Genomic DNA, 24,948 nt, shown 5'->3' with positions numbered 1-24,948 from the left:
TTGCTCCACCTTTATCTCATAACCAAATTGTGACTTCTCATTTCAGAAAACGCTTCTTATATTTATATAAAAAATACAGGGTGCAAAATCCAATTTTTTGAAATTCTATTCGCATTTGAATCCCGACCCGTCAAATTACGTCGGGGCCCAGAACCTTCCTGTTTATTGCAAAAAAGGTATTGAATTGCTCCACCTTTATCTCATAACCAAATTGTGACTTCTCATTTCAGAAAACGCTTCTTATATTTATATAAAAAATACAGGGTGCAAAAATTAATTCACATCTATGATTCTATTTCAAGAAAAAAAATGTCTTTCAAATACATTGATCACAAGGATCACAATCCTGGGCATCTTTTCTAAAATGTTCTTCAAATACATTGATCAAAAGGATCACAATCCTGGGCATCTTTTCTAATGAAAGTGCCTATAGCTCTAAAACTGGGCCTTTAAGTTCAGTATTCAACAACCCACAAAAAGATTCTAAAGGAACTGTCAGTTGTTGAAACGCCAAAATATCTCATTCAGGGAGTCCTGCAACCTACGACTTATTACACAGTTAGATCCCCATTCGTAGAAAAACGGATCAGCCTTTATGTACCTAAAATATTACTTTTCGCAACCAACAAAAAATTGGAAGTATTAATAGAGCATGAGGCTTGATGTCTCAAATACATGAAAGGTACGCTAAACTGACAAGGAAAAAAACTATGTTCCCATCATTTTGATCAAAAATGCATACTCGAAGGAAGTATCTTTACAATGTTCATACCGACCACCTTCTCCAAAATGTCCCGAGTGCATGTTTGTCTTCAGAAGAATAGGCTGACAGCAATTTACAGGTATGTATTCACGCACTCTAGCAACCCACTTGGCAGCCTCCCACACCCCAACCCTGAATATCAAAGAAACAAATACGGAAGACGTTAACTTAAAGGGAAACCTAAAAACTTGCAGATACAAAATCATAACATTGAGGAATGATATATTCGCAGAAGACTATATTTGATGCTCATGTTAAGTTAGGACGAGATGCAACATACCTTGTATCATGAAAAGATGCTGTTACCAACATTGCAGGATAACAAACTCCTTTCTGAACATTGTCATATGGGGAATAACTTTGAATAGTGGCAAAGTCGCTGAAATTCTTTGGATCACCAAATTCTTCATAATCCAAAACTGTAAGTGGCAAGCTCGGATCCATTAATGTGTTACAAATATCTAGAAAAGGGACCTGCATGCAAGTTATGAATATGCGTTACTCCTCAAGCAGGATAACTTAAGATTAAAATGCTAATACAGATATTATTGCTAATTGAACATCATTGATATATTTGGCATTATCAAGCATAACAAGTATGAAACGCCGTCAAACAAGCTCTATATCTCAGAACAGACTGTCTATCACATAATAATTTGTTACGAGAGAATGGTAAAGGTGTTTTCGATAGACGTTTACCAGCGTTTATCATATTTTAGGCACTGACCTTCAAAACTATAGTCCGAAATAAATCTGGACACATATTCACGGCTGCACCTATCAGAATTCCACCAGCACTAAAAGCCATGGCTCCCAGTAAATCCTTGTGGACATATCCTTCTTCCACTAGGTATTTGCTGCAAGCAATGAAATCATAAATGGAATTGGGCTTCTGCAAACCTCTCCCTGCATCATGCCATGACTTGCCTCCACCACCTCCTCCTCTGTTGAACTCATGTTCATAATTAGTACCTTGGTTGTCAATAATGAGGAAAAAAACAACAAAAGAAAACATCGATAAAACAAAAGAACAAAGAGTAGGAACTGCGTTAATGCCAGTTATTATTGCTGTTTCATCCTACTTTTCACTTTTAGCATAAATGAGATCATACATACCAAATAAAGCATCCTTAAAATAAGCTCTAAAAACATCAAATATACCTAAAATATTTGTACTAGGCAAGTCAGTAAAATTACCACATGCATGTGACGTGATAACCTACTGTACCTTAAGGAGGACTACTGCTCCTTTCACAGTGGGCAAGAAGCGTTCTGTGACAAATGGAGAGAGCTAACCCTCCCCATCTTCGCAATTACACAGTTTATGAATCCTTCAGAATAGAACGGTATTAATGCCAGTCACATGTCTTATCCTAATTTGTCAATTTTAGCATATATGAGATTTTATATACCAACTAACCCTCTGTCAAAATAAGCCCTAAAAATATCAATTGTACTTCAGATAGTTGTTACGGACAAGTTGGGAAAATCAAAGACAGATGGTGTAAAATTACCACATGCTTATTGTTAAAATATCCTAAAGCCAACTATCTAAGCAAACAAATCAGATCTAGTTACTTACTGGAATTATTAACTTTTGCATGCAGCGGAAAAAGAGAAAAGCAATCACACACAGTGCACAAATATTTCTTCCCTTCCAGATCAGTTCATCATTCAAAATTATCTTCAAAACTTACAAGAGCTCCCTTATAGAAAAAAATGGCTTTGAGAAATTAATCAAACAAACAGCAAACTTGAAAATTATAGTTTGTGCAAAAATCGAGGCAGCCTAACCTTCAGTCCATATGGCTGTAAGGAATCTGTACAGATGGCTGTACAACCTGCTCTGCTGGGCTGTAAAGCTGCTCAATTCCTTGTTGCTGGTTGGCTGCCTTCTTGCTTAACTACTGCTGAAATCCTCACCAATAGCTGATAATCAGATCTCTAATTTTCTCCTTCACTCACGTGATTTGTGAAATGAATGCTCCATGTGTCTTTATCCCTTTCCCTCTCTTTCTTTTATAACTTTGACATGAGCCAAAAACTTAACCTTCAACAGTTGAGATCAAAGCATGAGATCAAAGGCTCTGTTTTAATTAAATTATCAAGTGACCCACTTTAGTCACTTTATTAATTACAACTCACTAATAAAAATATCTTTACCTTTTTAATTTAATAAAGTGAACTGTTGCTGCACAAACTAGCAGGCCTAGTTTGTAGGCTAAAACTAGAGGGCACAACAACACTTTGGACTAAGGCCCACAGTCACCACAGCCTAAGTCCCTTCTCTTTTTGGATTTTCACCAACGAGAGGAGTCCCAGTATGGAGGAAATCACTCAGGATGATAAGATCAATGATGAGGTGTATCGTGATTTTCAAGGCCCATTCAAAGAAGAGGCTCAATATGAGACTCACTTGTGTTGGAAAATCAAAGCAGTTATATTAGGGTTTGATTCTCCTTTCTTGATAATTACTTGTGTGTGTGTTGGCTTCTTTTACTTCTTTATTATCTTATCTTTCATCAACCAATTGCCATATTATGTGTGTATGAAGATCACAAAACAAGAGACACAAGATATAGGCACTATGCCAGGGAAAAACCCCCCTCGAGGGGAAAACCCAGTCAAAAAAATTATTCATTTCTATAGTATTCTTTGAGACTCTTCACCCTAGACAAAGACCAAACCTTCCCTCCACACCAAGTCAACCTCCCAGATCTTCGACCCTCCTTTCCAGCAACTTTGACTAGGCAGCAACTTTTGATATCAGGCAACTTCTAGCATCAGTGAAACTTGGGGGACTTCGATCTCCCAAACTAGGGCACGAAACAGAGAGAGAGAGGCACCAAAAGTTCAATTTTCTTCTTCTCCTTAGACCCATTTCGTCCTACTTCGCACTTCTCCAGCTACTCTTGAGATATCGAACTTGCTTGAGATGAGATGCTCCAAATGACTTTAACTTGCTTGTATTTATAGGCTCCATGTGAAGTCGAATTAGTGTCCTTAGGCCAACTTGATCTCCTCTAAGCCGACTTGGTGTGGAGGATACATAAATTATATTTGATCCAATAGTAAACCTTTTCACATGATTCAAAAGTCCAAGAAGGGTCTCTTTGAATATACGATGACTCTATAAACTCAATATTAATCCTAGGAGTCCATAATGGGGACTTTGTCTAATATAATGATGACCCAAGCATCAAACCCATGCTTTAAATTTTAATAAGTCATTGTTACAATAATAAAAATTCTTTTTTTTATTCTTTTGACAAATACATTTCATGATGACTCAAACACATTAAATGAAGAACGAACCTAGTTACAATTTCGAACACTCCCTCTTAATTAGGGAAGTATTCATCATATAAAAATACAATGGAAGATCTCAAACTATATAAACAATGAAGAACTTTAGGCACCGCAATGCCACGGACTAGATTCCTGACCTGGGTAAGTTTTCCATTGGTCTATCAACAATTTTGGCACCGCAATTCCATGGACTAGATTCCTGACCAGGGAAATCTATCCAAGTGGGAATAAGGTGGACTCAAGCTTTTAGCCCCTCTAGGAACCATGAGGCTTACTTGCTAACCACCAACCCAGGGACCTAGGTGCGTATTCATGGTCAAAGCTCTACGACCCACGCCACCCTCCCTACTTTGAGACATAGACATCAACATAAAGTGCCGACCAGATGTCCTCCTAGGCAATGCTTCACTTGCATTTCCTCTTCCATTTCCTTATCATCAATACAATCAGCAATGTCTACCAAACCAAGCAGGTTTCTCAAATACTCAAACCTCTTATTAGGAAGAGCCTTTGGTATGCCTGCTACCTGTTCATCTATCGAGACATACTCCAACTTCACGATCCTATCCTGCACCAAGTTCCAAATAAAGTGGAACTTATTGTTAATATGCTTCGTTATAGAATGAAACATGGGATCTCCATACATCTTGATACAACTTTGATTGTCACAATTAATCATAGTAGGACCTAGAGACTTCTCGAACAAATCTGTCAGAAGCTTCCTTAACCAAATAACCCCCTTTCCTACTTCACATGCAGCCACGTATTCTGCCTCGACACTACTTAACACAATAGGATCTCGCTTCCTACTCATCCATGAGATCATAGCGGCTCCCGGACTAAAATATCCTCTAGTAGTGCTCCTTCCATCGGTTTCACTGCCACCCAATCAGAGTCTATGAAGCAAATACTTCAAGACCCAGGAAATAATGCATCAATCCTAGATCCTTCATTTCAAATTCAACTGCCAACATCTTCTTGCATTCTTGAATTCTTCGCTCCACACCTGTGATGAATAGATCATCCACATAAAGTAGAATGACTAAGGGCTCATCATTCACGACCTTGATGTAAAGATTTGGATCAACTGAACTCTTCACGCACCCAATTCTAAGTAGATATGCATCCACCCTTGCATACCATGCCGAAGGAGCTTGCTTCAAACCATATAGGGCCTTTTTAAGTATGCAAACATAGGAGTCCTTGCTATTAACTTCAAATCCTTCGGGTTGTTCAATGTACACTTCCTCACCAATGGTCCCATTCAGAAATGCGGTCTTCACATCCATTTGATGGATATTCCACCCCATTGTAGTAGCCAATGAAACCAACAATCTAGTGGTAGTGGATATTGTTGTGGGTGCAAAGGTTTCTTCATAATCAATGCCTTCCCTTTGAGAGAAACCCCTTGCAACGAATCTTGCTTTGTACTTGTCTATACTTCCATCAACAACATGTTTGATCTTATAGATACATTTAGATGTGATTACCGACTTGTCACTAGGTCTAGGAACAATTTCCCAAACCCCATTCTTCATGATGGATTGATATTCTCCCTGCATTGCTTTCTTCCAAACCTCTTGATGCACAACTTCCTTGAATGTAGATGGTTCGGCTTCAATCAACTTTGTCATATATGCAAGATAACTAAAATATCTCTTCGGTTTCTTTCTTTCCCTGAAGGTTCCTTTCGCAACTTCATGTCCTTCAACATCTTCTAATGTAGCTTTCAACCAATTTGGCCTTTTCCTTGTGGTTGGGATGACCACCAATTGAATAGGCTCACTTGGTCCTTCTTCTTCAAGATTTGTAGTAGAGTTTTCATGATGAACTTCTCTTCTTCAAATATGGGAACTTCTTCGTCATCAAAATCAATAGGAATATCTTTTGATTTCTTGTATGCTTGATTTTCATCAAATATGACATCCCTGCTTACTTCAATATATCTTCCTTCCTTGATGTAGATTCTATATGCTTTTGAGGAGAGACTATATCCAACGAATACTCCCTTGATACTTGTAGAATCCAACTTCTCTCGCTTGTCTTTCAGAACATGGATGTATGTTGGACTTCCAAAGATTCGGAGATGATCCACACTCGGCTTCTTTCCTGTAAATACTTCTTCGGGTGTTGTATTATCAAGACTCTTATGAGGACTTCTATTTTGAATGTATACGCCTATCATTGTTGCTTCTCCCCATAAGAACTTTGGTAGGTCTTGATCAAGGAGCATAGTTCGAATGTCTTCTTCAATTGACCTATTCTTCCTTTCAGCGAATCCATTTTGTTAGGGATAATAGGGAACAATGAGCTCCCTCTTAAAACCTGCTTCCTTACAATATGCAATCAATTCCTTAGAAGTGTATTCCTCACCATTCTTCGACCTTAGAGTTTTTATCTTTCTTTCAGTTAGGGTTTCCACTTCAGCCCTAAACTCCTTTAACTTATCAAATACTTCATCTTTTGTTTTGAGGAGGTAGAGCCATGTCTTTCTAGAATGGTCATCAATGACTGTCACATAGTAGAGATGTCCTCCAAGTGATTTGTTAGACATGGGCCCACACACATTGGAATAGATGAGGTCTAATATCTCTTTAGACCTAGTTTCACTATTATGAAATGGCTTTCTTGTATGTTTTCCCAAAGAGCATCCCTTGCACACACCTTCATGATCTAACTTAGGAATACCATGAACCAATTGACGAAGAGTAGGGATGACCTTATAATGTAGATGACCATACCTCCTATGCCACAACTTAATGGGACTTATTTCCATATGAACCAAAGCTTGAGGAGGTGGGGTAATGACTCTATAATGACTTCCTTCACGAACTCCAATTGTTAAAATATGCAACTGCAGTCAAATTCCACTTTGGACTACTCATTTGAAGGAGATGATGATTGCATTGAATTCCAATTTTCGAGAGGACCAAAATAGACCTAAAGATCTCCCAATTTGGTCAAGCAAAAGTTGAGTTATGAATTATTTTACTCATGTATATTGGATTAGGTCGGCCCTATGCACATGTACCAATGGATAGGTCCAGTGGACCCTCACGGAAGCCTATAAATAGAAAAGATCTCAAGCGCATTTGGACACATTGATCAAGCTCTTTTCTTCTCTTCTATTTTGTCTTGGCTCGCACAGGTTTGACAGAGGAAGCTCGCACAAGGGTCCAAAGCTACAGGATGAAGCTTACACTGAGTTAGGGTTTTCTGATTCCTGGACGCTGGCACATAACTGAGCAATTTAGTCCTTGGACGCTGGCACACAGTGGTCATGACGGCGTCCAAGGACCCTTGGATGTTGACACATAGTCTTCATGAGAGCGACCGGGAGTCTAGGTCAGTTTGGTCCTTGGTCACTCGCACAGAATGGTATGGGAGTGACCGAGTTGTGATAGTCGCTATCATGCAGTTCACAAAGAGCGACCAGGTTTGTCATAGTCGCTCGCACAACTCCTCCTCCCTGCATCCAGGACTCCAAGATGAGATTTCAATATTCCGAAGATTTCGCTCAGTGACAAAAGTGTTCGGCAGCAGGCTACAGGCAATGACAATACATTACAATTATCTGAATCAAAGTTTTGATGTTTAGATGCATTTCATGGATATTCTAGTTGTTGTGAAGATATGGATCATTGTACTCTCTTTTGCTAAATCATTTGATGACAATCTATTAGAAGAAGATTTGCAAGGGTTTTCCCCATAGTGGGTTTTGCCCTGGTCTCTGACCAATCCCGGTGTCTCTATGTGTGCATTCGTTTCTTCTCTTCTTCCTTTATGTTCTGCTACATTGATGATGATGTTATTGATCTTTCTACATAATTGCATATGCTGATCAATAATGATGTAAATCTAAATAATGTTATGATGCTATAGGGTGAACTTAATGTATTAATGTAGAGATGCAATTATCAAAGCAAAGAACAATGTAGCCCTATGAAAAATAAACATGGCATCAAAGGTGGGCTAGAGAAAAGCCATGGAAATCACCCTCATGGAGACACTTTGATGGAAGCCAGAAGAGGATGGTAGAGACCTAAAAGAATCCTAGGGTATGAAGGAAACCCTAGGTAGTTAGTGCATAAGGATTTGATGGTTAGGGTTTGACAGAAACACTAGTTTATGGCAAAGACTTGATATGTGATGTATGAAACTCTAGCATGGTCTATGTGAAGATGCTCAAGCACTAGGGACAGATTTGATGAAGCCCTAGATGGCTGAGTTGATTGAAGGCAACATTCCTATGTGGACTATGGATAGTGATGATTCTTGAAGGCTAGTTCAAGAGGGATATGATCACCTCTCATTGAAGATAAGTACTCCTTGACTTATGATGTTTCTTTGTGTCTTTACTCTTGTTTAGACTTATGGATCTGATTATTATGATTATTGTTTTGATCATTGCTTATACTTCCTGCATGTATATTTGAGTATATGGATGTATCTAACCTCCTTGATGAGATGTGATAAGTAGATCCCTCTTGAGGATCATTTGAGATGTAGGAGAGAGAAGTTAGATCTGGAAAGAGGTAAAGAGGCACTTGATGAAAAGGTGACAAGCACTACAAGCTGTCTATGAGAAGGTGCACAAGTATTTGAACACTACAAGGTATGGAAGGTATATTGTTTCAATGCTATGTTTTAGCTATAACATTGGATGACTAGGCAAGCCTTATGGTATGTTGAGAAGGTCTCCTTCACAAATGACTCATGCTTGCCTATGAAAGAGATTTGAACTCATATGAAATGGTGCACCTAGTATTGAATATTTTGATCATGTTGATCTTCTTGATTCTATGAGGCTACTTATTGCTGATCTTGGATATAGTGGCATAACTTGAGGTTTGGCTAACATTTATTGTTCTTGGAGATCCTAATTCTATGAAGAAGGCTAGTACCTTGACTCTAGTAAATTATACGCTTGACACTTGACATGCATAAGGCATGATGGATCTCTTATAAAAGGTTACCTCATTGATACTGATAATGCTTGGTTTTTGGTAAAAGATTTATTGAATGACCTGACTTGGTCCTATGGTAACCTTGATGATAGAACTATGAGATTGATACTCTAGATCTCTTATTAACCATGGTCATGTCTTTGATAGTAATTATGGCATATGGTAAAACTGAATGCCCTAACCTGATGGATTGACTTGATAGAAGTGATATTGTGTTCATAATCTTTGAAGTATGTTGTTACACCTGTCTGTTGTTCTTATCATGTGAATCTAAACTTTGATGAAAGATTGATGTCATGATGTAGTAGCTGACATGAGCATGTTATGACCATGATGGATATATGTTTGATTCTATGACCTAACAAATCTATTGTTGCATGACTTTAATAAAGACAAGGTGATGACATGAAAGAAGACAAATAAAGTACATTCCCAGTCAGAGGGAGAATCTCTTCTCAAGATTCTTACTCCTATTATTGTTTGCATTATGTATTGTTGGTATATGATTTATGTGCATCTGACATTATTGATCTACAACAAGGTCTCAGATTTGAAGCCTGTACAAAAATTAGGGTTTCTTCTCTGGTCGCAGGCATAGAATTGGGAATACTCGTCCCTGGACGCACGCATGCTAAGGCCCAGGTAGTTTCTAGGCAGCTAAAGTTGATCCCATGCTAACCTGAAGGGAGCGTCCAGAGGTTTGACTACTGTTGACCATCATCTGAAGATTTTTGAAGCTGTCTGAACTTTGAATCAAGATGTTCACCTGGAGGATGTCAGTTCCACAGATAAGTAGCAGATATCCCAAAGATCTGAGAGTAGGTTTGCCGATGACCATGACATACATATAGATATGTCATTATGTTTGAAGTTTGTGCTACAAGAGTTTGACATATTTTGGCTGATTGATATATATGAGCTGTATGATGTCTGATGATGACCTAGATCTCTGACTCAATGATTGAGATATGTCTTGGACTATAGATCTTACTATGATAGAAAATTTGGATATTGACATGATGTCTAATGTTTTGACTTGATGACTGATGATTTGCCTTGATGACAATGATATATGAGCATAGTGACTTCCTATGACTTGTATTATGGGAATGACTTTATTGATATTGCATGGTTGATGACAACCTATTGGCATGATAATAGATGATGTCATGACTTGATGAAAACTCTACTTGTCATCTACAAAGAATTGAGTTTAAGATATTGATGATTTTTTTCTAAACTTTGATGAGTTGATTTGATTACACAATAAGGATTTATGAAAGGCTGGTGGTTTGGTAAAGTGTTATGGTTGCAGTGGGACTTGCATGAAGCAAGCTCGCCCGATCCAGATATGTCCGCATTGAGAGTTATCTGATGAAGCCAGGATGATGTGTTCATCCAAGCCTTTACCTCAGAAGTGTTCCAAGGTATGACTTTGATTTTGATTTTGGTTTTTATATACTGACGATTTACTATTGTCAGGTAAAGAGCCTCTGATGATATAAGTGAGAGGGAAATGGATTCTGAAGCTCGTAATAATGTATCATGGCATGATAAATTGATTTCTGAAGTTGGAAAAAGATAATCTATATTGTGAAACTATTAAAGAAGCAGTGGAAAGGGGAAATGCAAACTCTTGGACACTCCAATTTGAAGTTAAAGATGTTGTTGAACTTGACATGGCATCTGACAATCGATTGAAGCATTAATGTTCCGTTTAGAACATCCATCCATAAATATATATACATAATGTGCATAGAACATGAATAAGTTCGTGATTGAGCCACTTCATACACATTGCCGCCAAGAATCCTTCAAGATGTTTGCATGATATGATCTATTCTTCTTATGTTATATGACCATATGGAGGTGCTAATGTTGATTATTGATAGGCACATATGAGTGCTGCCTTAGTATGAGATGACATGATGAGAGGTATGTGACACAACCAAGGTTGAGTATGATGTTACTAGCATTAATAGCTATGCGCGGGTTGAATAAGCTCCATAGAGAGTTGTATGAGCATGATCTAGATATGACATGGAAACATTGTGATAATAAAGAGTGGGATCCAATTCGCAGAGAATCCTATATATATAGTTGGGATTGCGATACTCTCATATATTGAGATAGTGCAGTTGTGTGAGACAAGCTTAGGCTTGTGGTTGGCACCTCCTTGAGAGGGAGGATGATTATGGTATCCTTTTGTGATTTATATGATTATTTATGCTCTAACATGATTTGATTTGATGTCATGTATAAACAGGAGACAACTGCTACTGATAGATGATGATTACTTGATACAAGTATGATGATATGAGTATGATGAGAGCAATGTTGATCGAGGACATTGAGCCATACTCTTCCCCCCTATTTGAGCTCCCAAGGTATGGAATTGAGATAGAGGGCTCCTGGGGTTGAGGGAACTCTAGACAATAGGGCATTACCCCTATCTATTACCCATAGGGTTGGAGTAGTAGCTCACCCTATCTTGGTCATTGCAGAGTATACCCTAGTTGGCATCATACCCACAAGTTGGGCTTGTTGGGATTATCCCTCTTCGTCTAGCCAACGGTTGAGGAGGCTTGGGGACGTGAGATCCTTACCTTTGGTAAGTCGGGTATCTCGCCCAAGATAGGATTATGATGCAGGTGTTCTACCACTTGACTATTCAGGGTCATTGATGGGAAGATTAGTAGGCAATAGGATGGGTTGAGTAGTAGCTCCCCTATATCACCTATTGCTCGATATGGGGTCGTAGTAGTAGCTCCCCCATGAGATTATGGGTTGAGTAGAAGCTCCCCGATATGGTTCTAGGTTGAGATGTGCTCCCTGATGATATGCTCTGCGATTATGATGCGGGTGGTAGATTTGACTCCCCACTGATATTTTCGGGTAGTAGCCCAATGGTGTTTTTGGGTAGTAGCCCGATGACATTTCTAGGTAGTAGCCTGATGACACATTTCTGGGTAGTAGCCCATTGACATATTTTTGGGTAGTAGCTCGTTGACACATATTTCCGGGTAGTAGCCTGTTGACACAGATATTCCAGGTAGTAGCCCGTCGACTAATATTCCGGGTAGTAGCTTGCTGACTGATATTCCGGGTAGTAGCTCGCTGATAGAGATTCCGGGTTGTAGCCCGATGAATAGAGGCTAGTAGCTTAAGCTCCCACCTGGTAGCAAATTCTTCTTCATCTAGATTCGAGAATATTCAGCATATGAGAAAGAACAATCGAGAGATAAGCAGGAATTAGCAAGAGATGTACATTGATGATCCGAGATGATGAGATACTTGAGATGGGACGTATGTCATGTTGATCGATGGTCAGATATTGGCAGGTGGAATTCTCCCTAGTTGAGAATATGCAACTGCGGTCAAATTCCACTTTGGACTACTCATTTGAAGGAGATGATGATTGCATTGAATTCCACTTTTTGAGAGGGCCAAACTCGACCTAAAAATCACCCAATTTGGTCTAGCAAAAGTTGAGTTATGAATTATTTTATTCACTCATGTATATTGGATTAGATCCGCCCTATGCACATGTACCAATGGACATGTCAAGTGGATCCTCACGGAAGCCTATAAATAGAAGAGATCTCAAGCTCATTTGGACACATTGATCAAGCTCTTTTCTCCTCTTCCATTTTGTCTTGGCTCGTACACGTTTGACGGAGGAAGCTTGCACAAGGGTTCGAAGCTACAAGATGAAGCTCGCACTGAGTTAGGGTTTTCTTATTCCTGGACGTTGGCACTTAACTGAGCAATTTAGTTCTTAGACGCTAGCACACAGTGCTCATGACGGTGTCCAGGGAACCTTAGACGTTGGCACAGAGTCTTCATGAGAGTGGCCGAGAGTCTGGGTTAGTTTGATCCCCTGGTCGCCTGCACAAAATGGTATGGGAGCAACCGAGCTGCCATAGTCTCTATCATGAAGTTCACAGAGAGTGACCAGGTCTGTCATAGTCGCCCGCATAGCTCCTCCTCCCTGTGTCCAGGACTCCAAGATGAGATTTCAGTATTCCGAAGATTTCACTCAGTGACAGTAGTGTTCGGAAACAGGCTACAGCCAGTGACAATAGTAAATACATTACAGTTATCTGAATCAGAGTTTTGATGTTTAGATGCATTTCATGATATTATAGTTGTTGTGAAGTTATGGATCATTGTACTCTCTTTTGCTGAATCATCTAATGACAATCTATTAGAAGAAGATTTGCGAGGGTTTTCCCCATAGTGGGTTTTTCCCTGGTCTCCGACCAATCCTGGTGTCTCTATGTGTCCATGTTTTTCTTCTCTCCTCCCTTTATGTTCCTCTACATTGATGATGATGTTATTGTTCTTTCTACATAATTGCATGTGCTGATGAATAATGATGTAAATCTGAATAATGTTATGATGTTATGGGGTGAACTTAATGTATTAATGAAGAGATGCAATTATCAAAGCAAAGAACAATGTAACCATACAAAAAATTAACACCAATAACCCTAGCTTTATCAACGCTAGTCTTTTACCCAAACCAATACTTTTCCATCAAAAAAGCAATTCTTTCCCCTTTATTTTCTAAACAAGAAATATAAAGAAAATTCTTTTTTCAAACCTAGAACATATAGAATGTTGTTGAGGTGCAGCTTCGATCCATTATCCAACTTCAACGATGATGATACCAGGCCTCTAACAGCATAGCTTTTGTTGTCACCCAATTCCACTGCATGAGAAGATGGCTCCTTTGATAGTGTATGAGGTTGTTTACTTTCTCTTATCATGTGTCTCAATGCTCCACTATCAATGATCCATGCATTGTCATCATTAAGAGATCCTGTAAGAGCCACCAAGAATCCTTGACTTTTGATCTTGTTGAATAAGTAGAAGATGACCTTCTTGATCCAGCTTCTAGCAATGTTGATACCCATTCTTATGTAGTTCATCAAAGAGGGAGAATACATGCCAACAAAGTGATCTTTGACTCTTCCTGACCTTATCTTTGATACCATGTTGGAAAATCAAAGCAGTTATATTAGGGTTTGTTTCTCCTTTCTTGATAATTACTTGTGAGTGTGTTGGCTTCTTTTACTTCTTTATTATCTTATCTTTCACCAAGCAATTACCATATTATGTGTGTATGAAGATCACAAAACAAGAGACACAAGATATAGGCACTATGCCAGAGAAAAACCCCCCTCGAGGGGAAAACCCAATCAAGAAAATTCTTCCTTTCGATAGTATTCTTTGAGACTCTTCACCCTAGACAAAGACCAAACCTTCCCTCCACACCAAGTCAGCCTCCCAGATCTTCGACCCTCCTTTCCAACAACTTCGACTAGGCAGCAACTTTCGGCATCAATGAAACTTGGGAGACTTCGATCTCCCAAACTAGGGCATGAAACAGAGAGAGAGGCACCAAAAGTTTGATTTTCTTCTTCTCCTTAGACTTCCCCAAACTCGCACTTCCTTCAGCTTCCTTAGACCCACTTCGTCCTACTTTGTACTTCTCCAACTACTCTTGAGATATCGAACTTGCTTGAGATGAGATGCTCCAGATGACTTCGACTTGCTTGTATTTATAGGCTCCATGTGAAGTCGAATTAGTGTCCTTAGGCTGACTTGATCTCTTCTAGGCCGACTTGGTGTGGAGGATACATAGATTATATTTGACTCAATAGTAAACCTTTTTACATGATTGAAAAGCCTAAGAAGGGTCTCTTTGAATATACAATGACTCTATAAACTCAATATTAATCCTAGGAGTCCACAATGGAGACTTTGACTAATATAATGATGACCCAAGCATGAAACCCATGCTTTAATAAGTCATTGTTACAATAATAAGAGTTCTTTTCTTTATTCTTTTAACAAATACATTTCATGATGACTCAAATACATTAAATGAAGATTGAACCTAGTTACAATTTCCAACAACTTGCTCCAATGAAGCTTAATGGCTATCCAAGAAAGACCTAAGTAAGGGTCAAGATCTAGGGATTTTGATGTTACAATAAGGTTAGGTATACCTAGAGTCAAGATCCCCAAAATGATATACGACCTCTCAATAAGCTCTTTGAAACAAGCAATTGTTTCCAAGAGACGTGTTGCTAAAATCAAGAGACCTAGGTTGGGTCCACACGAGACCTAGGGTTTTAGGATTTATCATGAAAAGGAGGCTTCCAAGGAGAACGCTAGGTCAAGTTAAGACAAGGAAAGGGTTAAGAGTGATCAAGCTTTGATGGGAGATAACCCTCAAGAAAGTCTTTCACTATTACGTCCAAGATTAGCTTTCAATTTCCAAGCTAGGGCTTGGTTTTCCTCACAAATGAACCGTTGAAATCTCGTGAAACCTTGAAGATCTCTAGGAGGGACACCAACGCAAGCAGAATTGCAAAATTATCCCTCCAAGGAAATTCACATGGAGCCCTAGCAAGGCCATCTAGGTGAGAGATCAAAATTTTTAGGAGGAATAAAAGATAACGAAAAGAAGGGTGACCACCAAAATTTCTTAAACTATTGCCTTCCCCTTGGGCTTGGGAGTCTTAATGATTCGAAATTTGGACTAATTCGTTTCTCAAGGAGGTTGAAAAATGATGCCCTAGCAGCTATCTCTCAACAATTACCCATCCAAGATCAATGGACTTTCATGGAAGAAAATAAACTTCAATCCACTAGGAACATTCTTCTACTTGTTATCAATGAGTAACATGCACAAATTTGCAATCTAACAATCTTTAACAATGATATTCAACAATTAGGGCATAAAAGAAAGAACTAGTTGCATAATTTCCACACATTAGACATTATTCATGATTTTTTTCAACAAGAGTTACTTACAAGATAACAAGAGATATATCCAATCCAAGATCACGACAATGGTTCCAAGAAGAAAATCAAACTAGCCTCCAAAGGTATCGAAATGCATGAAAGAACCTCCAATAGTCATCCAAGAAGAAATGTGAATTACTCAAGAAGAGCTAATCCAAGAATGTGATGATGATCCAATACAAAATGAGGCCTCTCTTATTTATATGAGGTGTTGATTTGGGGTAGCATCGGATGTGCTCTAGCCATGAAAATTGGTGGAAAGGCTAAAACACATGAGATCTCCAAGACCCAGAAATGGTTTGTGCAGATTCTTCCCGATTTAAGAAAGATTAAAATAATTAATATTTTTAATGGAGTTCCTAAGTTTAAACTTAGGAAAAATAAAATATTAATGGGTATTAATATAAAACCGGGTTAGAAGGTTCCAAAAGTCATGGATCAAGCCAAATCTAATCTTAGCCGTTGATTAGAGATTTAATCTCGGTTGTTGAAGGACCAACAGGAAAAGTATAAGAAGAGGGTTGAGGGTCAGTTGGAGGACAAACCAGAGTGATCAGTCATTCATTTTGCTAGAGCGGGGTTGCTAAGCAAAAGTGAATCAATGATCAACAACGAGGGGCAATGAATACTAGACAAAGAGGCAGAGACAACACTGAGAGCAATGTTGCACGAAGCGCCCCCCCCCCGGTTCCAAGCCCGGTAGCGCGTCTCGTGCGGAAGCGCCTAGGAAGCTTCGCCGGAAGCGCGCTTCCGAATTTTTTTGCCGCTTCCTGGACTTTTCAGAAGCGTGCTTCCAGACCTCCAAAGCGTGCTTCGTACGGCGCTTCAGCAGTACGAAGCGTGGCGCTTCCGTATGATTCAGGAGAAGCACCGCGCTGTTTAGAAAATCGTTTTTTTTATTTTTTATTTTTTTAATTTTAGGTGAGTTTTCTTGTTGGAGGTGGGTCCGACTTGGGTTAGGGTGAGGAATGAAGGCAAAAAAAATATAAATATAGCAGATGCTCCCTCATGGTAATGTTAAATTTTTAAAGTAAAAGTGACATTCTCCTTTATTTTTCATTTTCATCCTTTTACTTAAATTTTTAACATTACCATGAAATGACTCAAGATGTTTGAGAGTGGTTCCAGCCTCATTGGACTTCATATGGAGAAAATAGAATTTCATATCCTATTCAAAATTCAGCAGACTTAACAGTTTTCAGGAATTTAGGATCAATGGGATTGTGGCATTTCATTAGATTATATCAAGTATGAAGGTATGTGATTAGCATTTAATCAAGAGGACCAAGCCCTATATGTACCCTAGTGTTGGCGGTGTTAATTGTTGAATTCCTTTGTCACGCGGCACGCCCTTAGCAAAAAATTACCTTTCAATCAAGTCAAAATCATCTATCAAACATGTTAAGCTTTTTCTACCATATTTTAAGTCTTGAATTAGGTTGGTTGATCAAAATTGGGCAATGTTGACTAATATCCCTAGACAATCAAGGTAGAGGCAAAGGATAGACAAGAGGAGAAGAATCTAGATTCTAGATGGTTGATGCATCTAAATGGTTGATGCTCGAATAATTAATCATTAATGTACAATGGATGTTATATCTATCTTGATTTATGCAAAAATATGCATGTTTTCATGTCTTCTACAACTAATTTGGTATTTGAGATGTTTGTTTTGAGTATAAATGTAAAAAAATATATAAAACTATATCTATATATATATAGCAGACGCTTCGCTTCCTAGATTTTTGGAAAATGACGCTTCCGCGTCCTCGCTTCCGCGTCCTCGCTTCGTGCAACATTGACTGAGAAACCAGTGCATAAGCAGAGAGAGTGTGAGCAACAGCCAGTTCAGGGCACGCAGAGCCCAACAGAGACAACGCAGAGGCTGCTAGAGTGACGCAGAGGGTCCCAGAGGCTGCGCGGTGCCTTAGAAGGCTGATGCAAAGGGCACTGGGGTTGACGCAGGAGGCTGACGCAGAGGCCAGAAGGGCTAGCACTGAGCTTCAGAGTTGTCGGAGAGGGTTTTGTGGGACAGGTTTTTCTGAATACTTGTTTCCGAATATAGAGGTATTGTTGCCGTGTATTTTTTCTTTATCGGGTGAGTCGGTTAGGCACCCAGTTGTACTCAACGAAATACTGCTTAATAATAAACCCTCATAATAGCTGCACCGGTTTTCTTGCATTGGGTTTTTCCAGGAACATTTGTTCAAAAATAACGGTGTCACTTGTGTGTTTGTTTTCTTTCAGCTGATGATCTGTAGATGTTGTGACTGTATTGTGTTTATTTCGGTATTTAAATGTTTTAAATAACTTGTTCAGAATTTACAAGTAGAAGAAAGAAACCAACAGAATACAGATTAATTTTCTAACGGATAGACTTAGGAAATTCTACATGAGGTTCCTTAAGTTCGATTTAGCCTAATGTAGCCCCTAAGAATATTTTAATGTACAAAATAACATATCTTTGGTGACAAGCCCACCAAATAGCTCATGAAGTGAAAGACAAGCCATCCAAAGCTAGCCGAAATGATAAAATAATGGTAAGAGGACCGTTGAAAGGCATGAATGGGTCCTCAAAGTGCCATGATGAAGAAGAGGGCTCCATGAATAATGATCAAGGGGGTGGCCCCTTGGTTTCCAAGCAAAACATCATGTGGTGCTTCCAAGTGGCTATGGGGCACCAACAATGGTCTCATGGGTCTCCAAGTAACTCACAATTGAGTCGATGCTCCATCAATGAGGGCTAGAAGATGACACATGCCTTCCCATGTCTCCCCGGGCAAGACATAACCTCTTCTGGGCCTTGGATCAACTGCCTTAACGTGTAGTTGGCTGGGAAATATGGTCCAAATGCATCATCATCTTTGTAAGACTGGAGCACGAGCAAGCAAGTAGTGCTGTTGAAGAAGCATGTGGTGTGGGAATCAATGCTTTGCAAGGATGGAGACCCATGACTCTCAACGCTTACCCTACAAATGCCATTGTGGACCTCTAGAGGGTTTGGTTCTCGTATAGGGTGGCCAAGTCCAAGATGAAGACCCACCTGCAATCCTGTATAAGATCCAATGCATCTCCTCACCTTCCAATACAACAATTCATTAGTGCAATTGAGCAAATAAGCTTGCTAATCAAGATCAAAAATGGACACTTCATAGTGGCATGCCCTTCCAAATCGACTTTGGACATGCACTAATTTTACCTTCCTTGACAATAGAGGTTAATGAAGGACCCTATTAGGTGGTTTCAATTTCTAAGGGAGTGACAAGTCCATTGGTACATCCAGCAGATGGCAAGTGTAATGGAAAATATTGATGGAATGGAGTGGGAGTAATAGGGGAGACTCCAAGCCACATGCCATGGTACCATTGTTTTACAACCTGGCCGAGTCAACTCGGAAACGGCCGTTTCGAACCGAGCCAACACAAATTTTTATGACCCGGCCAGCAACCCGGCTCGGTTGACCGAGTCAACTATGACTCGGTCAACCTGGCCGGGTCCGTATTGACTCGGCCGAGTCAAAGAACCGACGGCTGGGCAGCGTTAAAGATGAAAAAAATTAACTTTTTTTGTGATTTTTGGTAAAGTGCAATTCAGTTTATGGATTCCAAAGGGTAATGGTAAATTGTTAAATGCTTTTGGGGTCCATTTCCCCCTCCCAAACCATATTTAAGACAGCCAAATGCTCTCATTCACTCACAACAGTCTTATGCATTTGAGTGAGAGTCTTCTTTGAGAATTAGTGAGCAGTTCTTGAGCTTGTTTTGGAGCAGCAGTGAGGAGTCTTGGAGGAGCATTGTAGCTGGAGTGAGGAGCTTCTTGGGTAGCCATTTGGAGCAGCATTGAGGAGCTGATTCTTGTAGCAAGCTTGAGGAGGCAGTTTGTGCCTGGAGGTATTTTTTTCCACCTCTATAAATCTGTTTTTGCTTAGTAAATTTTAGGTGCATATCAAGAAAGCTTAGAGAGTGTTTTTTGTCAAATAAATGAACATTGAATCAATTTTTTTTTTTTTTTTTCATTTTCAGATTGTTTTCCTAGTCAAAAAATGGCACCTAGAGCAAAAGATCCTGCTTGGGCATATGTTGAAATGGTTGATAGTCAGATGCATTGCAAGTTTTGCCATAGGAAAATTAAGGAAGGTCCTGGGGGGATTCATAGGCTGAAACAACACTTGGCAGGGATTAAAGGCCAAATTACCGCATGTCCCTCTGATGAAATTGAGGAGATTAGAAAGAATTTGTTGGCCAGCTTTGAAAAATTTAAAGAAGATAAGGCTAGGCAACAAGAGATACAGGCTGAGATTGGGAGGAAGAGGGAGATACAAAGAATGATGGCTACCAACCCCCACTATGATTTTGAGGGTTCTTCCTCTATCCCTCAAACTGAGGCATCCAACCCTTTCCGTTATGTTCCTCCCTCTTTTGGTTCTGTTCAAGATAAGGGAAAGGGTAGAATGAAGGGTGATGTGACTATCAAATGTTATTTCACTCCCTCCTCTCCATCAGATGCACATGGTCCTGAAGTTAGTAAAGGTCAAATTCAGCCCACTTTAGATGACCATTGGAAGAAAGAATTGAGGGAGACTGCTTGTGACTACATAGCTAGATGGTGGTATGATGCTGATATCCCCTTTAATGCTGCTCGTTCACCATATTATGAGCCTATGTTTGATGCCATACATGCTGCTGGAAAAGGCTTCAAAGGCCCTACTATGCAAGAGCTAAGGGGGTTTCGTTTGCAGAAAGAAATTCAATCCATTAATGAGTATTTGCAAGAGTTCAGGGACTCATGGGCAAGAACATGGTGTACCATCATGTCAGATGGATGGACTGATCAAAGAAACCGTACCATCATAAACTTTCTTGTCTTCTGCCCACAGGGAACCATGTTTTTAAAATCAGTTGATGCATCTGATAAGGTAAAAGATGGCCACTTGTTGTTTCAGCTATTGGATGAGGTTATTGAGGAGGTGGGGGTGGCTAATGTTGTTCAAATCATCACAGACAATGCCTCTAACTATGTTCTTGCTGGTAAACTGTTAGAGGAAAAACACAAGACCATCTTTTGGACCCCATGCGCTGCACATTGCATAGACCTCATGCTTGAGGATATTGGAAAACTAGATTGGGTCAGAAACACTGTAGATAATGCCAAAAGCATAACAAAATTTATCTACAATCATACACTGGTTTTGAGTCTCATGAGGAAACACACTGGAGGCAAGGATATTATTAGGCCTGCCATCACTAGATTTGCTACACATTTTTTGACATTGCAATCTATGCTTTCCCAACATAGAAACTTGCAAAAGATGTTTTCCAGTGATGAATGGAATCAAACCAATTGGTCTAACAAACCAGAAGGCAGAGAATTGAAAAGGAAAGTCCATGATGAAACTTTTTGGAGAAAGGCAGCAGAGATTGTGAAGCTTGCTGAGCCACTAGTTAAGGTGTTGCGGTTGGTGGATGGGGAAAGGTTGGCTATGGGCTTCATTTATGAGGCTATGGATCAAGCAAAGGAGCAAATAAAGACAGCATACAAGGATAGAGTGGCAAAGTATGGACCCATTTGGGCAATCATTGATGAAAGATGGAACAATCAACTCCATCGACCTATACATGCAACTGGGTATTTTTTGAACCCACGGTATCATTATAAAGCTAAGGAGTCAGGAGCTTTGAGGGGGGAGGTCAGAGATGGACTGGTTGATTGCATTGAACGCATGATCCCATCGGAGTCTGATCAGCTGCAGATACATCAACAGGTCACATCCTTCAGCAATGCAACAGGTACCTTTGGGACGAACCTAGCAAAGATTGCAAGAGAAGCAGATGAGCCAGGTAAACAAAAATTTCAATTTTCAATTTCTTAATGGTTTTACAGTTTTACTTTTTTATTAAAGACTAAAGTTTGTTAAATCATTTATAATTTGAAAGTTAGATATAATTTGTAATTTTGTTGAGCTTCAGCCTTCATCTAACTCATAATTCATTACACTCCTATGTTTTTTGCAGCACAATGGTGGGAGGCCTTTGGTGGCCAATGCCCTCAATTGCAAAAGTTTGCAATTCGTATTTTGAGTCAAACTTGCAGTGCATGTGGGTGTGAGCGCAATTGGTCTGTCTTTGAGAGGATTCACACAAAGAAGAGAAACCGTTTGGAGCAAAAACGGTTGAATGATCTAGTTTTTGTCCAATACAACCTTCGGCTCAGACGGAACCAATTGCTAAACAAAAGACCTGATTCAGATCCCATTGTGTTGGAAGACATTGATCCAACATCAGATTGGGTAGTGGAGAGCGTGCACCAGAGTTTGATCCTGATGAGGATCTTGATGAACTTGAACTGCAACATCAACTTCAGCCTGTTCAGTTGAATGCAGATCCCGATCCACCAGCCTCAGTCTCACAGCCAGCAAGGAGTAGGACTCCAGTTGTAGGTGCTTCCTCTGCTTAGCCACGACAGAAGCGCAGCTGCATATCTACTCTATCTCAGCTTGCATCTGCTGCACAGCCTGATAGTGGTACTGGCACCACTTCTACAGTTGTAGTTGGAGACGATGATGATGAGGAGGAGGCATGGGGCCCCTTGTCTGACTCTGATGATGATGATCCAGAGATTGGTCGAGATGATCTTGGCTCCTCTGGCAGTAGCTACTAGCCAGTAGTACTAGTATTGGAGTCTGGTCACCATCACAGTTTACTTTTGTTGTAGAGGCCATTTCTAGCCTCCTTGGTTATTTGTATTTTGTTTTGAGTCTTTGATCATGTATGATAGTTGACTATGTATTGCCATTGGGTACCATTTTGATATAATGGATTGGTTCATGAGCCTACTTTGATCATATGTTGTCTTCCATCTATATTATAATGCTGTGTGTTTGGAAACATGAATGAAAATCTTTAAAATTATGTTTAAAATATTTAAAATTATGTTTTTTTATAAAAAAAATAAATATTTAATGTATTTTTTACAATGACCGAGTCATTGAAATCGAGCCGGCCGAGTCATTACCGAGTCGGAGTCGGAGTCGGAGTCGATCCTCGGCCGAGTCGGAGTCGGAGTCGGAGTTGTAAAACATTGCATGGTACAAGGATAGCTATGATGAAGGAGGCCCACACCTTGGTGTATGAATGTAGGAGGGAGCAATCGTGGTACATGAGTTACCGCGAACTTTGTTTTTTCACTCTTCTTCATATGCCTTTTGCCTTTTATTGATTTTCTTCATTTTATTGCAAGGGGCTCAAGGGAATGAGAGCATGATGCGTAAAATATAGTAGTGAATACCCCCTTAAGGTGGGAGATAATGAGAAAAGGAAGGAGGTAGTTGGGGCTACTACATCTTCAGGTGAGTTGGATGACTTCTCTAGAAGGTTGTTAGAGGACTTTGCCTTGGTCTCTCATTTCTCTGAGGGTACCATTGACGAGCATGCATGGTACGTGGATAGTGGAGCATTGAAGCATATGACAGGTTCGTGTGAAGTTTTTGAGACTCTATTTGAGTGGAACTCAAAGTTGCACATGGAGGTTGGCGACAAGAGTCAGAAAGTTGTCAAAGGGTTAGGTGTTGTGCCATTTAGGATGGAGTCAAGTGAGCTGCTACAAGTTCAAGGTGTACTGTGGGCACCAAGGCTTAGATACAACATGGGGTTTGATAGTATATTCCGAGGAGGGAAAGCAATGCTCGAGTTCAAAGGCTCTAACTTTGCTGGAGCTATCATTGGAGTTAGGGAGCATGGTCTATATCGGCTAAAAAGAAAGCCTATAGATCAAGGGAAAAGGCAAGTTTCTGAGACTCAAAAGGAGACCAACTCGAGCGAGAGTTTGCAGGTTCAGAGGGAGAATCCACAACCCAAGAAGAGAACATGGTTAGTGGGGAGTAAGGAGACTTTGATAGCTAGCAAGAAGGAACTGTGGAATGGGCTGAAGGCCTATCATGAGAGGAAGAAGTGGGAAGCTTCTGGTGTTAGGGACACTACTAAGGATAGTGTGGTCTATCCTACAGGGTATGCTACAGTGGCGGATGTCAGAGATTGGGCTAGTGTTGCTGACAAGTTACTTTTGAGTAGTGGAAGTACCTCCCTCGCTAAGAGGGAGTGTGGAAATGTGTAGCTTGGGAGGTACTCCCACAACCCCTAAGGTACTGGGTTTGTGAAGAGTTGACCCACAAAAATGTGGTTTTGTAGACAATGTACCCAAGTGGTGGGATTTGTACCCAAAGTTGTGGGTGAAATACCCGAGAGAAAACTGGTTGTTTGTTCTATTAGATGCATGAGGGGGACCCTTGAAGGGCTAAGGGGCACCTAGGGCTAAAATGGAGTGGGCGAAACGAATGAAAGAAATTCTATTTCTAAAGTTAATGTTGTTTGAGCATGTTTGGCTTAGGTTAACTTGGGCTAAAGTGGTGACCCTTGGTAGCTAATTGACTCCAACAAGAACACTATAAGTAGAAGTAATGTTGAGTTCATTTGGCATCACATCACAAGTGCAATCATCTCAAGAGAAGACAAGCCAAAGAAGACCGCAGACCTCAAGGAGCCAAGCTAAAGTGAAGAAAGGACAAGTTTCTCTTTTTTTCTTATGTTCTGGTAGAAGTCAAGCAAAGGAAGGTTGGTCAAGTAGTAGTGGCATGGTTGGAGGCATATGATTGTGTATTATCTCTGTGGATAGACCGAAGTATAATCTATAACATTAAGGTAGGTCGAGGCCCCTGGTTCTATGCACAGTGAGGTTGTGAGGATGGTAGAAAGTGCTAAAGAGAGCGAATCTTCTCAAAGTAATGTGTAGGGTTTAAGGGTTGTTTTTGTGAGGTTTACACAGAGTTTGAGGTTTTAAGTGGCCGCAGGATTAGGGCCATCCTGAGTTATGTTGAGAAATCTAGGGCATCAATAGTTAGGTGATTTCTCTTCAATTAGTAACTGCTTATGAGGGTTTTTTACAACTTTAGATTAGGACCTTTTTAGCTTAAGTTATTAGTGTTCTTCATCAAACAACTACCAATGCATGAACATAAATAAACAAGACACAAAATGTAGGCTATGAGCTAGGGCCAAAACCTCTCACTCTTTGAGAGGAAAACCCGCATAAATTCTT

At 39.9% G+C, this 24,948-nt stretch overlaps 1 protein-coding gene across 2 annotated transcripts in view; it reads right to left on the bottom strand.

Moving 5' to 3' along the window:
- Nucleotides 1–277: 277 nt before the first annotated feature.
- Nucleotides 278–24,948, bottom strand: part of LOC149259032 (Prolyl oligopeptidase family protein) — a 369,520-nt gene continuing 344,849 nt past the window's right edge. For both annotated transcript variants that reach the window (XM_089417209.1, XM_089417216.1), the window contains 3 exons: nt 1,491–1,707; nt 1,044–1,237; nt 278–895 (listed from right to left, as the gene is read on the bottom strand). In XM_089417209.1, the coding sequence (XP_089273335.1) occupies nt 709–895; nt 1,044–1,237; nt 1,491–1,707 (598 nt within the window). In that variant the 3' untranslated portion in view covers nt 278–708. The remainder of the gene's footprint in view (nt 896–1,043; nt 1,238–1,490; nt 1,708–24,948) is intronic.

The sequence above is a fragment of the Pinus tabuliformis genome, chromosome 6 (assembly GCF_031772625.1).
Source record: "Pinus tabuliformis cultivar Carrire ecotype Pingquan chromosome 6, CPIR1, whole genome shotgun sequence".
In the NCBI taxonomy this organism is placed as follows: Eukaryota; Viridiplantae; Streptophyta; class Pinopsida; order Pinales; family Pinaceae; genus Pinus; species Pinus tabuliformis.
Note: the sequence above shows the minus strand (reverse complement) of the source record. Positions and strands in the feature narration are given on the sequence as shown.